The 15,461-nt window shown below is 37.0% G+C and overlaps 1 protein-coding gene across 5 annotated transcripts in view; it reads left to right on the top strand.

The window, feature by feature from the left end:
- The window catches only part of DAAM2 (dishevelled associated activator of morphogenesis 2), a 216,832-nt gene extending 202,985 nt beyond the window's left edge, over window positions 1-13,847 (top strand). For all 5 annotated transcript variants that reach the window (XM_087935119.1, XM_026695597.2, XM_087935099.1 and 2 more), the window contains 2 exons: window positions 9,584-9,754; window positions 11,660-13,847. In XM_087935119.1, the coding sequence (XP_087791245.1) occupies window positions 9,584-9,754; window positions 11,660-11,878 (390 nt within the window). In that variant the 3' untranslated portion in view covers window positions 11,879-13,847. The remainder of the gene's footprint in view (window positions 1-9,583; window positions 9,755-11,659) is intronic.
- Window positions 13,848-15,461: the final 1,614 nt, after the last annotated feature.

Genomic DNA, 15,461 nt, shown 5'->3' with positions numbered 1-15,461 from the left:
GGCTTGTGTATTGCATTCATCTGTGAGTCAGGCTTTCACAGCCGTTTCTGTTTTAAATTTGGTGCCTACTGCTGTGTTAGAATGTTTTTTTCTTCATCCTGATTGGTTGGGAGTCTTGGTCTGTGTTTATTGGTCTTGGAGTTTGCTGTATTCTGCTTGATTGGTGTTTCTAATATCTTCTGTCTGTTTTGTAGCATTTTTTTTGTCTTGATTGGCTGGCACCATTGTGTTTCCTGTATTGGAGGCTTGGCTTCAGATAAACAGACCGCTATCATTTATTAGGAAGCTAGGTTTCATCTGGGTGCCTGGTTGGGGTGTGTTTGAGCTGGTGGTATCAGGGGGAATCTGTTTGTGCCCAGGTGTTTGCTTGGCTTGTGGTGTGGAGATTTTTTTTTGTTTGTGAGTGCAGGCTTCCAGATGATTGACAGTCTGGTGGAATCATCTCCTCTATTCATGCTTTCAGGTCTTTTTTCAATCTTTATGGCTTCTCTGATAATTCTGTAGCTGGGGTTTTCTATAGTGGCTAGGGTTTTGGTGCCATTGAAGTCGATGCTATGACCTGTGGCTTTCATGTGTTGGACTAGTGAGGAAGTGTGTTCCAGCTTTTTTTACTGTATTTTTGTGTTCATCCAGATGGGTACTTATTCTTCTATTGGTCTGTCCGATGTATGTGGCAGGGTATGATGCACAGGGGACTTCATATATGCCTTGGTTTTCCAGGTCAATTTTATCTTTGGGGTTTCTTAGGATGGCTGCTATTTTTCTGTCTGTTTTGAAGGCAGTTTTGATGTGATGCCTGTGTAGTATCTTACTGATTTTGTCTGTAGTACCTCTTATGGAGGGCAGGACAGCTGTTCCATAGGTCTGTTCATCTTCTAGGTCTCCATTATATCTCAGTGTGTTTTTGTGGATCAGGCCTGTGATTTTACTTTTGTGGAAGCTGTTGGCTGTCAGTACTTTAGTCAGGGTGCATAGTTCATCCCCAAAACCCTAGTCACTATAAAAAACCCCAGCTACAGAATTATCAGAGAAGCCATAGAGATTGAAAAAAAGACCTGAAAGCATGAATAGAAGAGATGACTCCACCAGAGTGTGTATTATCTGGAAGCCTGCACTCACAAACAAAACAAATCTCCACACCACAAGCCAAGCAAACACATGGGCTCAAACAGACACCCCCCCCCCCAATATCTCCAGCTCAAACACACCCAACCAGGCACCCAGATGAAACCTAGCTTCCTAATAAATGATAGCCATCCATTTACCCGAAGCCAAGTCACACTAAAAGCCTCCAATATAGGAAACACAATGTTGCCAGCCAATCAAGACAAAAAAAACCTCTACAAAACAGACAGAAGATATTAGAAACACCAATCAAGTAGAACACAGCAAACTCCAAGACCAATAAACACAGATCAAGACTCCCAACCAATCAGGATGAAGAAAAAAAGCATTCTAACACAGCAGTAGGCTAGCACCAAATTTAAAACAGAAACAGCTGTGAAAGCCTGACTCACAGATGAACACAATACACAAGCCTGATGATGGCAGATGAGATTCTACCGAAACGTTGCTACAACTTTAAAAGCACAACTATAATAACGTGGGAAAATACCCAAACAAAGCTGAATACCATACATATAGATACCCACAAAAACTTAAGAAAACAAATGTGTGTGTGTGTGTGTGTGTGTGTGTGTGTGTGTGTGTGTGTTGATTTTCACAGGTACAGGTATGTAGGTCTAGGTGTGTTCAGGTCTTTTCCTGTGTAAGATTAAGAGTATCTTGGCGATGTTTCGGCGAGGTCCCACTCGCCATCCTCAGGCTGGTGCTTTCGGCTGCCATGCCCACCAAGCCCACCCACAGAACCAGTAGTAAAAAATTTTGAATCCCACCACTGATAGAAACACCTTCCTAGTCTGAAGGGTATTAATCTCTCCAATATACATTTTTAATAAATAAATAAATAAATAAAAAGTGATTAAAATATAAGACTTGGTAAACCATAATGTTCATAGAGGCAGTTTTGATATAAATCCCAACTCACAACCATTTCCATTACAAGCTGACTTCGAAAACAACCGTTTCCATGGTCTACTTGTGAAGAGCAGCTTTCCAGAGTCACATGGATGATCTCAATGATCTCTCCTTGTTCTGGAGAAATTAAGCCAACTCAGATCCAGTATTCAGTGGTGATTCCTTTCACAAAGCTGTCTTGCTAGCTAACAAAAGACAGCAAGGCCTCCACTTGCTAAGGCACTTACAGGAAGTAAGATGCTTCTTTCCAATGAAACGTTTTTATTTTAAAAAGTGTACGGTTCTGTTATTGCTTTACCTAACATGCAGACCAGTACGTAATTGTTAAAAATAAATTGTACATTTATTTCATGCCCAACTCTAATTCTAATGAAATCTATTTTTACTGATTTTGAGGGGAATCACAATATTGCAGAGTTTCAGCACTCCTGCCATAGATTATTGATCTAAAATGTTGATTTCATCAAACACACATCTGTGATGCAGTTCAGTTAATACACTGAGTTTTTGAAAAGGGATCTGCTGTCCTATTTCAACAACCTAAATTAATTCTACCTTTATGATTGAATATGTTACGCTTTCACGTCCTTATCTAAGCCTTTTTCACTCCTTGGGGAGAGTGGTAGCCAATGTAATCAAACTATCCAAGTGAACCTGTTGTAGTCTGCTTCTGATGAGTAACAACAGATTAAAAGCAAATAATATCTGGTATATAAATTATTGGTGTGATCTGTATTGTTCTTGTTCCAAGAAAAGCAGGAACATATGCCAACTTCCTAGCATATTACCCCAATCCAAACAGGACACTTCCTTCTGAACTGCTGTGTTTCATGTCCCCAAAGCCAGATTTTAATGTAACCTAGAGAATAGAGTATTATTTGCTCCTGTCTAGAAGTTGGCATTATGCCCATAAGTCCCGAGGGTGAGGAAGAAACCAATAAAGAGAAATTACAACAGCCTGAAATTGTTTGAAGAATATGTCATAATGTAAATAAGGTGTGACAATGGCAAATCTTTCCTTCTTTGCAAATGCAATAAACATTACATTAAACAAAGTAAATATCCCATTTGGTTTTTCTCCTTATGTTAACAGCTTGTCAAAAAAGATGGAAATCCTATTACAATTATTTAGTTATTAGATTTTTCTGTTGGCCCGTTACAATTTAAATTGCTTGTTGTTTATAACTTGTGAATTTCTTGGCAAGCGATACATTCTGAAGACCCCCTAATTGTCTCTCAGGATAGCATGACCCTTTGAACTGCATCATCACATTTCATAATAGGTAACACATAAGCAGAATTAGCTATCTGTTCTCTGTCCTGCTATTCTTGCTATGTGTCATTTGATACGTGGCTCTTACTCAGATTTGACTTATTCCAGATTGATTTAATCATCATGTCTATCATTTGCACTCTTTTTTTAGTCTGAGAAGCATCCAACATTACAAAAAAGTAAAAACCAGATAATTCTTACCTTCAAGCTTACAGTTCAGAGGTCTTTCTTCATAGGTGGCAGTATTATAATATGACAGTTTGGCAACCCTAATTGGCCTCAATTTCTATGGTCTCAGTTTCTACGGCCTTTGATCACCTTAGACCATCTTGTCCTTTCTGTTTTACTGAAAGTTCTTCCCAAGCCATTGTAATCTCACCACAGTTCAGTGGTGGCTGAAATTGTTAGCATTTCCCCTTCTTTTAAGGGAAGTAGTATGTGGTAGTATGACCAGTTCATTTTAATTGTTCATACATTCCTGTACCTACATGCAGTTCTTGGTAGGAATATCTCAGTTAGTTTATCAATCAAACATTTCACTCAAAAAGATCTACCCACTCATATGGCCAAAACATTTTGTCAGCTACAAATACATAAGAGAAGAATGAAAGCCAATACAAGATATCATTATGCAGACCAAATTTTTGTCCGTGTAGCAAAGATTGGGTTATGATAAGTCTAAGAAGACACATCTCAGGTGGAAAAGAGAACAAAGAAGAAATAGACAAATAAGACAATTTATGAAAAGAAAATGAATGAGGGCAAGAAATCTGTAAATGGCAGTAGCATGCACCGATGTCATTTCTTCACCAGCTACTGTTTCTTTGCTTCTATTCTCACAAGGTGGGTGGTTCAGTTAAATGATAGGTTCCCAGCTTGGTTTATATCCACTGAAACATGACTAAATCCTTCCACCATGAGATGAAGTCCTCAGACTCTGAGTAATTTCAGGAAAACTAGTAGTCCACCCAATTGTGGTCTTGGTTAATGATGTCACTACACGGGTTCCCATTTCAACCTACCAATGCAGCAGAAATAGCCAGCTTCTCTACCCAGTCCTATTATATTGTATCCCGAGACAGGATAGAATCCTTTGCCCTCCCTGTTGTTTTACAAAATTGTGCCATAGCTTTCTCTTCTATAGTAGCATAGCCATTACAAGGTCAATGCAAACATGAAAGAGACTCATTTGAAAATGAGGAAATAAAAATGTTATAAAAATAAAATAAATATTGTATTTTATCTGGTTTTACTCAGAATTAAATGTTTTCTTTTTTATCTTAAAGAAACAGGAATGCTATTTCATGCTGTCAAACATCTGTCTTTTAGCTCTGGGCTAATATAGTATTAATTTGAACCCTAGTGTACATAGGGCTTTGTTTCCCAGACTCTTCAATTTTTGTTTGGTTTTTCTTCATTAAAAGAACCTTTCTTCTTGATTTTTTTTAAAATCTATTTCTGGATCGCTTGGCCCATAGGACTAAAATATATAACTGGCAAGCCAAAAGGAACAGTAAAGGACAAGAGCCAAAGTGTACAGGCTCTCAAAAAGGCCTGGCTTTAGTGGGAATGTTACCTGTTGACTGAACTGAGTTTCCAAAGTAACTAGGAAGAAAGAGATCATCCTTAAGCTAGAAAGCTTCCTTGCCAGATTTCAAATGCCTTGGGATCCACTTTTGAGCCATGACCAGTGTATGTTTCTTTTTAGCATGTTACAGATGGAAATAGTTTTTTTTTTTACTTCTAACTGCCATCTGAAATCTACATCTGAATGGACAGCGTGGACATTCAGTTTTCCATGCTTCACAGAGTCCTTTTAATGAACACTTCTTTTAACCTACCTAATAATGTGGTCATTGTGCTTCTTTTTTTTTATGAAATAGGAATTTCTTGTGTTGAACTTTGTAGTGACCTTTAATGATATCCATAGTAGAAGGGGAAAATACATTTCTTTGACACACTAAGGACTGTCCCATGTAGTGCAGTTGCTTTATGGATGTCAGGACCCATTTCTTACAACAATTCATTTAGCATAAAATAAGCATACAAAGGTTTTCTATTTATCTGTGCTGATTCAACATAAAAACAGTCTTTCCATTGCTATTAGTTTTTCCAACACATTGTGCAATTTGTTTTCTGGAGTTGTATGGATTAAGATAGTAGAGAGTTATTTTAATCCAAAACAGGATTTAATCATACTGGGGAAGGAAAATTGAGTTCCTGTTTCTGCTAAGCTAATTAAAAAATATTTGCACAGCAAAGCCAATCTTTTCTGGAAGTGGCGGAGTACAGATTTGCCAGCATAATGCTCTCAATAAGAGAAGTTTAATACTAATTATTATAACATGTCCAATCATTTATCACTCCCTAACATCTTTTCATAGCATGCACACATCTACTGTGCTTGAAAGAGTTTGTGTTCTCTTTTGGAAGAGTGCATAGCTTTTACTCCTCCTCAAATACTGAGTGGCATGTGGACTTAAGATCTGAAAACTTCTATTTCCAAGAGAATCTAAGCTATTTCTTAGAATTGGTTTTAATTTTTATCTTTTTCTTTTCCCTCCCCATTTTCAAAATATTAAGTGGGTGTTACACCAAATCAGATGTATTTCTGTGAGCTCAAACATTTCCAAACTCAGTGGAGTCTGTTGGTGAAGTTGTGTTTTCTATGCCATAGAAACATTTGCAACCAGCCAGTAAAGATGGAGGCAAGACTATATACTGTAGAATCCACACTACTGTTCCATTTGAGTTTTGCAACAGAACATGAACCAGTGTGATTTTTATGAATGGAAATGACACTTAACACAAAGATTGGTCATTAGGCTAATAAAGAAGCACAACAGTGGAAGCACATCTCTTTCTGTTTGTGGATCTGGCAATATAAATGCCAAGGCCTAAATGGTGGGGCAGTATATTTTTAAAAATACATTGTTTAAAACAGGGATGGAAAAAATGTCTTGCTCCTAGGGCAAGCTTTCAACTGAAAGCTTTCAATCATCAGTAGATGAAAGACAGATTAGATTCCCCCCTATGAATTTTGATGCATGCAAGGACTAAAACTGGACGAGCCAAACATTATTTGCATATAAAACCCAGGCCATCATATTCTCTTACACATTGGCTCCTCTCCCCACAATATCTTCTATTGGTTGAGTATGAAGGTCTGAGAAGGCATTCTGACCATGTTCAGCTCATAATGCCTTCTCAAATGTTCAGGACACATTTGGAAATTGTGCAGCTATTAATTCTGCTTGTGCATGCGCTCCTTTAAGAGTACCTGTGTGACAAATCACTTCACTTTTCTTCAATTGAAAGCTAAGGTAAATGGCCAAAGCAGCGCGATTACAGCATGGGTTAGATCCGTAAGATTTCAGATCATTAGACAGCTTTGGTGTGATTGATTGAAGAACTGAATCAGTGCAACCCATTTTTATTTATTTAATGTGCAAATTTCAGCCCATCGATAACATTTTATTGTCATATTGTCAACAAGCACTGACTTCTCATCTGTGCATGTGTCAAAATAGTTTTGACACAAGAACCCAATCAGTGCACAACTGCTATATGACACTATTGCCTTCCTTTTGGATTTTCCAATGGAATCCAAGACAGCTGAATTCAGGCATACTGGGAAGTATTGTGCTTACAATAACCATTCAGTTGTGAAAACCATTAAACAGTGAATCCTCTGCAACGCATACACACACACTACTTAAAGCAAGAAGAAAGTTGGGGATGCATGAACTTAAACAAAATAAATTATTGCAAATAATGTATTTTTCAACTGAAAGATTTTTAAAATTTTGTCCTTTTTCTCTACCACCTCAAATAACAGTTCTGCCATCTGGCTCAGTTTCCATAATTGTGCTTTCCTTCTGGTCTGAGAAGACCTCTTCCCCCATTTCCCCCCCTAAACTTCTTTTCATAATGGCATTTCTGCAGCTGCTTAATTTCATTGGCAGGAGTAGCAATGATTGAGTGCTGCTGTTCCTCTTTCTACTTCTGTTGAAACAACTTTACAAAATGAACAACTGTCTAAATTATTTGCTTTGGCAAAAAGATGGATTGACTGGAAAGTTCGGTAGTAGTAGGATTGCTGGCGCTGAAGTTAGCAGGCCTGTTATGTCATAAGATGAAGGAGTGATAACTTGGAGAAAAAAAATATTTATTTTTTAACAAAAATACATTTGTGTCTCTTAGGTTACAAAGTAAAAGGGCATGTCATTCACATTACCAGGCTATATACAGTTGTGGGTCAGGGCTTGATGCCATTCCTAAAGGATTTTTATTGGGTACTGGGGAAATGTAGAGAAAAATCAGGCAAAGACATAGAGAACAGTATGGAAATCAACCAAGAGCCATAGAAGCAGAAAGACTGTATTATTGTATCCAGAGGTGAATAATAACGGATAAATTATTTTGGGATTGGTAGGGTTAACAGAAGTGAATTAACAAAAGAGAATGTAGTAAGCCTTTCAAACTACAGAACTACAGAGCATTGTAAAGAAAAAGGATCCCTAACCCCAGTGTTGACAGAACCTGCCAGTGGGTCATCATAAAAGCCATTGAAGATCTAATAGAATTTGTAAGATGGGTTTTCTTTCTTAGCTTACATCAGAGGATCACTAAACACATCATTTGTGTAGACTCAGTGCCAGGCAGAGGTCAACATTCAAACTGTTAAAGATTTAAAGGTATATATTATCTATGAGTAATCACCCACTTAATAGATTTCTTTAAAAAAAAACAGTGCTGCTAAATTACTCATTGGGTAAGTAGTCATGTAAACTGTGCCTTAATTGAGGTTTCACTTTTAAGTTTTGTTTGAATAACCATTGATTTATAATAACAAGAGACCCATTTAATATTAAAAAATTCTGAAAACTGAAGCCTGTTATTCCCTATCCAAACTCTGACAGCCTTCATTCTGTCATAGGTTTGCTCTGCCTCTCAAAGAGACAAAACAATATGGCTGTTGATGATTGTTGGTGTGAGGCATGGAGGTTAGATTTTGGATTTGAGATTTAGATATGGGCTATGGTTGAATTTTAAAGATCTCATAATGGCTTTGAAGGTTTTTATATGGAAAGGAAAGAAAAGAAAATTCAGACACCTCCAACCATGCTTCTTCATTGGGATTTAAAAGCAATTCCAGAGCGGGGAGCTATCCAAGCTGCTAAATTCCTCACTAAGTTCCACTGATGTTGTTGGTGTAGTTGTGTTTTTGTAGGTTCTATCCATGTCAGAAAGAAGAAAGAGTCATGTTCACCAGTCTGCCTTGTCACTCCTTCCCAATAAGATCAGCCAAGACAGCTAAGAGCTTATCATAAAGAAATAGCTTAGTATTATGTCTGAAAGGACAGTTCTCAGTTCTCAGTTTTCTATCAAGCCACTATGATCTCTTGTTTATATGGAACAATGAACTAGGAATTAGTTTAGGAGCTTTCCTTGCCAGACAGTTCCTGGTTTGCCCAGTTGCTCACCCACTAGAAGAACAAACAGGAATCATTGAAAAGTATGTGTGATAAGTCGGGATTCTCTCGCATTCTGTTTCATCATTTTGTATGATTTTAGCTGAAATTAATAAAACTGCTAAATCCTCGTGATTGTCAAGATTTCTTCCAGTCAAATAGAAGTCCATTCTTCGTCGTCTCTCCACTTTTTGCCTAGTGTATAAAATATGTTCTGGATTATTTATGCGTTCTGCTAAGTCAGTCCCAGAGCTGTTCCAAAGCAGTCTAGAGGAATGCAAATTTGTCTATTTGTTTATCCTTAGCATTCAACTTTGTGAAGTATAAACTTTTTTCTGGAAGCTTTTCTTAATATTTGTATTTTCCTATACAGCCTTTTCTGCATAGGGGAAATGCACACTATAAATTCAGGCTTTTGTGTAGGGTTTTACCCAATGTGTAGAGATCTAAGGAATATGTTTAAGTTGCCAGTAGATCATAAAATTTAGCAAAGTACAGAGTTTGCTGAACAGGTACATTCCATGCTTTGGTCAGTTCCAAGATTGAGGATATAATAAATTAACTAACATACCAGTAACAATTTGGATGGAACAAATTTCTCATTTATCCTTATTAATATGAAGCATTTCTGATGTTTAAATTTCAAACGTGTCTCTGAGATGGAAACAAAATACAAAATGTACAGTCTCCATGAAATTGAACAGTTCCGTTAACAAATAATAGTATTTTTTGTTTAATATACATTTGCTTTAGTATTCTTTTCCTTTTAAATGCCAGGAGTTCTTCCTTTCTTTCACAGTATGCCAAAGCACTGAAGCATTTTGGAGAGAGTGAGGGAAGGATGCAGCCAGATGAATTTTTTGGCATCTTTGACACCTTCCTGCAATCATTTACAGAAGCTAAGCAAGATCTGGAGAATATGAGGAAGAAGAAAGAAGAAGAGGAGCGCAGGGCACGCATGGAAGTCATGGTGAGGACTCAAAAGTTAGATTTTAAAAAAATTCTCTCCCCCACCCCTCCGTCTTGGGAAGTTAAGGGCAGTGTGAATAAAGGACATATTTTCTTAGAGTGTAATTTTGTACATGCCAGTTCACAGACTGGCTTGCATCATTGTTTCTCTTGAGTACTTCTTAAATCGAGAATAACCTAATAGTTTTGAAGGCTAAAGGAGCTAAAGAATTTCTTGCCAGCCTGCAGGGGATGAGGTAGCAAAGCCTTCTACTCAGAAAGGAGAGGACTTTGTTCCCAGTTCTGTGCTGGAATAAGTGATGGGGATGTTATAGGTGAGAGGCTGAGGAGAAATTGTAGGTGACCAGAATGCAATGATAGTGATCTGCCATAGTATTATTGATGACACTTGAATCACTGGGATTTTACAGCTGCTGAAATCAATGTATCAAAATAACACTCTTAATATCCACATTAGTATAAGGAGCAATTCTCTTTCTCATTCCCCCTAAATGTTCAATTCCATGGAGAATAGCTAAGAACTGAGGCATCTTTTTTCTTCACTGAAAGCCATTCTTATGACTTTATCCTAATTAGATTTTTACCTTAGCCTTTCTTCAAGGAGACGCCAATTTCTCTTTTTTCACACTATTGCTTTATCTTCCCAGCATCCTACCCATGAGATAAGTTAGGGGGAGTGGCGGGGAAAGGTCCAGTTCAGTATGAAAGGGGATACAAATCTAGATACTCTTGGGTTCAGTTTGGCAGCCCAATCACATCACCTCACAGGATCTTAGAAGTAGTTTCCAGAATATTTCATAAACTGTTTATGTTCAGTCTAGAGTTGTCTTGCTGGCTTTAATGAAACAATTGTTGATACAGATGGTTTGCAAGCTAAGTCACTTTTATCCAAGGACTTTTTCCATTCCGTTGTTTTGCATATTTTCATTCCAGGCCCATCGTTTACAGATGCCCCATGTTCTAAATGTAATGTTAAGAATCCAATGTTACTTACACTTTTTTGCAAAACCCACAGGGTGGCTAACAAACAGAAAAAGCAGTTAAAAGTTCAATTTAGGACTATAAACCCCAGGGAACAAGTCTGTCTTATTCCTGACCTTTGTAAGTCACTCTGGGAGGGTTTTTTTTTTTAGTGGAATAACATGTTAAAAATGCTTTACTTAAATACATAAATAACAGAACGTTAAAAAACAGCAAAGGAAGGGAAAGAAAAAGGCAAACTCCATAAAATACAAACCAAGGAAACAAATAACATAAGATAGCTATCATTTTTAGATGTATTTGGCTAGCTACTGTTACAAATAGTACTGTTACAAAAACAGTTACTTTTTGAGAATGATCCCAAAAAGTTATATTTAGCATCTCATACAGATAGTCCTTGATTTACAACCATTTATTTGGTGACTGTTTGAAATTACAACAGTAGTGAAAATAGTGACTTATGACCATTTCCCCCAGTTATTACTGTTAAAGTAATCCCTATGGTCACATAATTAAAATTTGGATCCTTGGCAACTTATTATTTATAATCCTTGCAGTGTCCTGGGTTCATGTAATCACCTTTTGCAACCTTCTGAAAAGCAAACTCTATGGGGAAGCCAGATGCACTTAACAACCAAGTTACTAACTTAACAACTGCAGTGATTCACTTAACAACTGTGGCAAAAAAGGTCATAAAATGCAACAAAACTCACTTAACAACAGAAATGTTGGGCTCAGTTGTGGTCGTAAATCTACAGTATTGTTGAAGTTTTGAATTATCCCAATGAATAGCTGAATCTGGTTTGCACAAGCAATTACTTATGAATGTCTTTTTAAACTTTCTAATTAGTTTTGTTCCTTGTCTTTATCAGTGCATTTTCCAGCCAGCCACAATATTAAATCTGTTAAATCTGTGTCTTAACAGCTTAAAGAACAGAGAGAGAAAGAGCGACGTCAGAAGAAAGCAAAGGCTGGTAGTATCTCAGAGGAAGGAGGAGGAGAGTTTGATGATCTTGTGTCAGCACTGAGATCAGGTGAAGTTTTTGACAAAGACTTATCCAAGCTCAAGCGCAACCGTAAGCGTTCAGGGAACCAAAATCTGGAGACAAGTCGGGAACGAGCAATAACAAAGCTCAATTATTAAATACGGATGATGTACAGATGACACAAAATGCAAAACCGTCATGAACGACTGCTGCAACCAAGATGGTGAGATTGTCTAAAACCTTTCCGCAGGAAGCGCATCCTAGTGCCAATGGCTTTTTTCCCTCCAGGATAAACTTATTCTCCTGACTTGCTCTCTTCCATATTTACATAATCTGGAATGATTGTAAAAGTGCCTCTCTAGTGCCCAAAGGATTTGTCATCAAACCTTCCTTTTGATTGATCATATTGCTTCTCGCTTCCACTACAATTTCACCTGGACCCTTTTGATGGGACAGAAAGCTCGGGGTTTTTTTTGTTTTGTTTTTTTGCACCAGTTACTTGGGGTGGGTAGGGGAGGATCATTGTGCCAAAGTTTACACATTTTTTTAAAAAAATCTCCAATGCTGAGAAAATGCAAGACACTCTCAGGATGGTTCTGAATTTTCCTGCCATTCTTGGTTTGGCCTGCCTTCAAAAGTGAATTAGCGGTATTATAGTGTTGTGGTTCTCTTCCTCCACTGGATATCCAAAAGGCCATTGACTTTGTAAAACATGACATTGGACTCAAGGACTGGTATTTACTGGTGCATGCCAAGCAAGTGATGTTGCGTCAGAGGAAGTAGTTAGAGCTGTTCTGTTTCTGAGATGCATAAAATGTTTGGGAAACTCACTCCCCCCCCCCCACTAATCACTTGAGTATTTGGAAGTGTGCTAAGTCTTTATACTAAGTTGTGAGAAAATAGGAGGAACCATACTCTAAGAGTGATCAACATTAACCTGAACCTGATCCATTATCGTTGCTAAGCAATGTGGAAGGAAAGGGTTTGAGGCATAGCAGTATTTCCATTTGTAAAACTGCATTATTTTGATAGCACAGTAACATGAATTATTTGAACTAATAAGAGGTAGAAACTTAAAAAAACAACACAAATGGTTTGTCTGATAGTTGAAAGGGAGAATCCGGTCATTTATTGGAAGCAGTGACTCAACTGGGATGGACATTTTTCATTCTAACAGATTGACCTTTTCAGAAACTGCAACCCTTCCAAAACCATTTTCACAGTATTATGAAATTGTAAGGTGACTGGAACATTCAAGGACTTTTCCATCACAATGGAAGTGACAAAGAAAGAATTAAGATATATGGCAGACCCAAAAGGGATTATCCAGTATGTTTGAAAACAACTATTGCAGTGAGAATAAACAAGCAGTTTATTATGTAATAAGAAATTGTCTGTAGAACAGCCAAACAGAAACATGCATTTGTAGAGAGAGCCAAATAATACTTCCCTGTTTCATTGTTCTTACATGGTTGTACATTAATAGAACTATGCAGTATAGGATTTTTAATGTTATGAATTGAGTAGTTATTCATCAATTCTCAACTGGATCTCAGGAAAAAATAAGATGGATGGTGCAAGCTTGAGTGTGAGCAATATGGAGGCAAAGTTTAATATGTCTGAAAAAGCTTTTCTGCAAGGGCAAAACCCATAGGATTCCAGGGATTATAAAAGACACTCCAATTATCATGTTGATTACTAGCTTTTGTTGGTATAAAAACGTTGTTAGATTCAAGTTTATTTCTGTAAAGTAGAAATTCCTTTCTCCCTCAAGCACAGATTAATAAGCCATATTGCAAGATTCCCCTATCAACGTTGGGTTAAATATTAGGAACCCTAAATAGAAGTGCTCAAATCTTCAAAAATAATTGACTTATTTTTGTATGCCCTTGTTTTCAGTACTCTGGTTCTGAATTTTTCTGTTCATAGCATTCCAGAATACAGGATGTTTTCAATACATGTATGGGAAGATAATTTGCCTTTATATATATAAAAAAAACCCTCTGTCATAGGGCTGTCTGTTTTTAAAAAATATTATTTAGAGCAGTATTTCTTAAAAGTGTCCTGGCCATCCTCTCAGAAATCCACAAAATCAAAATTCTTAATATTAAAATTCCATCAAATTGTGAGAACTGGCAATGAATGCAAATGTTTCGTATAGTAAATGGTGATAAATATAATCCTTACAAATGAAAGTTCATTTGGAGTCCTCCATAACTTTAAAAAGTGGAAAGGGTCCTTATAGAAAAAAGTTTAAGAAACACTGAGTTATAACATGATCCTTCAACACATGTAAACTGACCTCTCTGTCTATGGAGATTCTTAGTCATCCAGGTCATAGTTGTCCTAAAGGTGCTTTTTCAAGAGGCAACTGGACTTTCTGGGTTTTTTTTTTTTTTGAAGACACTTTACTTGGATGAGAAGTGAAATGTCTTCAAAGAAAAACCAGAAAATCCAATTGCCTCTTGAAAAAACACCTTTGGGATGACCCCTGTCTTCCTCTTTCAGAACTGAATGATTCCACCCTAAATATTCTTGAAGATTAACAGGGTTATACTTTTGGGATTCTTCAGGATGAATGATGAGTTATTTTAAAGAAAAATGTGAATGTTACATTCAGCTTCTGGCTGTTCCCATTAGTAGAAATGTAGTATTATACTATGTCTCTTGTGTTGTCTTGTCCAAGAAAAACTAAAATGGCATAAATCAAGGCAAGTCCATTTTCCTTGCACCAAATTTCAAGATTTCACCTTCAAAGTAATAAACATAGTATTCCCAAATTCCTTATAGAGATTATATACTGCAAATAAGATGTAGTCCTGTTCAAGTTCTTCATCTGTGACTATACTCCTTCCCTTCCTATAAAGTATAATCTGAGCCATCTAATTGTTACTGTAGTAAGGTAAGTAAATAAAGTAACATTGTTACTGCAGTAAGGAATCAGGATGAAGAGAAGGTAGCTAACCCTAACCCTAACCCTAACCCTAGCTATAGGTTTCAGGGAGATGTTCTCAGGTGGTCCAGACATCTCTTAATTTAGATGATGGGCAGGTAACCCTGATGTCTGGAAGATACTTAAGTACATTGCATCAGAGTAACTTTAGAAATCACCTTCCTTTCAGCTAGAGTGACTATCAGCACTAGAGGCCCCTACAAGAACCTGAGGAGGTTGCCAATTATCAGTGTGGTACTTAAAGCAGGAAGGGGGAGATTCTGTGTTCAAATAAACATTGAATGTTTTTTCCCCTAGGAGATTGGGCAGTCAAGGAAATTCATATGATAGTTGAAGAGAATCAAACATTTCATTTTTGTCTCTAGCTCTTCTATATAACACCTGGTTTTTAAAAATTATTATTATTGCCAAAATTTCTGTCACTGGTTCTATAAGATAAAGCACTGGAGTATCTTTTCACCTATCCTATAAAATCTATAGCAGTCTTGATCAGAGATTTGTAGGTCTCAGTAGTTTCAATTCTGTTCCTTGCAATAAGTTTTTTTTTTTTTCAGAGCAATACCTAGCAGTTTGGTTTAGTGATAGGTTTTCCGGCGAATATCTAAAAATAATATTAAATATAATTACACTTACAATAAGATTCATTTCGTTTGTAACCCGGGCTTGCTATATTTTGACTCATTCCCTCACTTGGGAAATGTCAACTCCCATGAACAGTTGATGGAATTTAGTAGCAACTTCCCATGACCTCTATTTCAGATTGTCATAGATTTAACAACATAGTTGGA

The sequence above is a fragment of the Pseudonaja textilis genome, chromosome 1 (genome assembly GCF_049901715.1).
Source record: "Pseudonaja textilis isolate UNSWEBS1 chromosome 1, rPseTex1.2, whole genome shotgun sequence".
In the NCBI taxonomy this organism is placed as follows: domain Eukaryota; kingdom Metazoa; phylum Chordata; class Lepidosauria; order Squamata; family Elapidae; genus Pseudonaja; species Pseudonaja textilis.
This window is presented reverse-complemented; position numbering and strand designations above follow the sequence as displayed.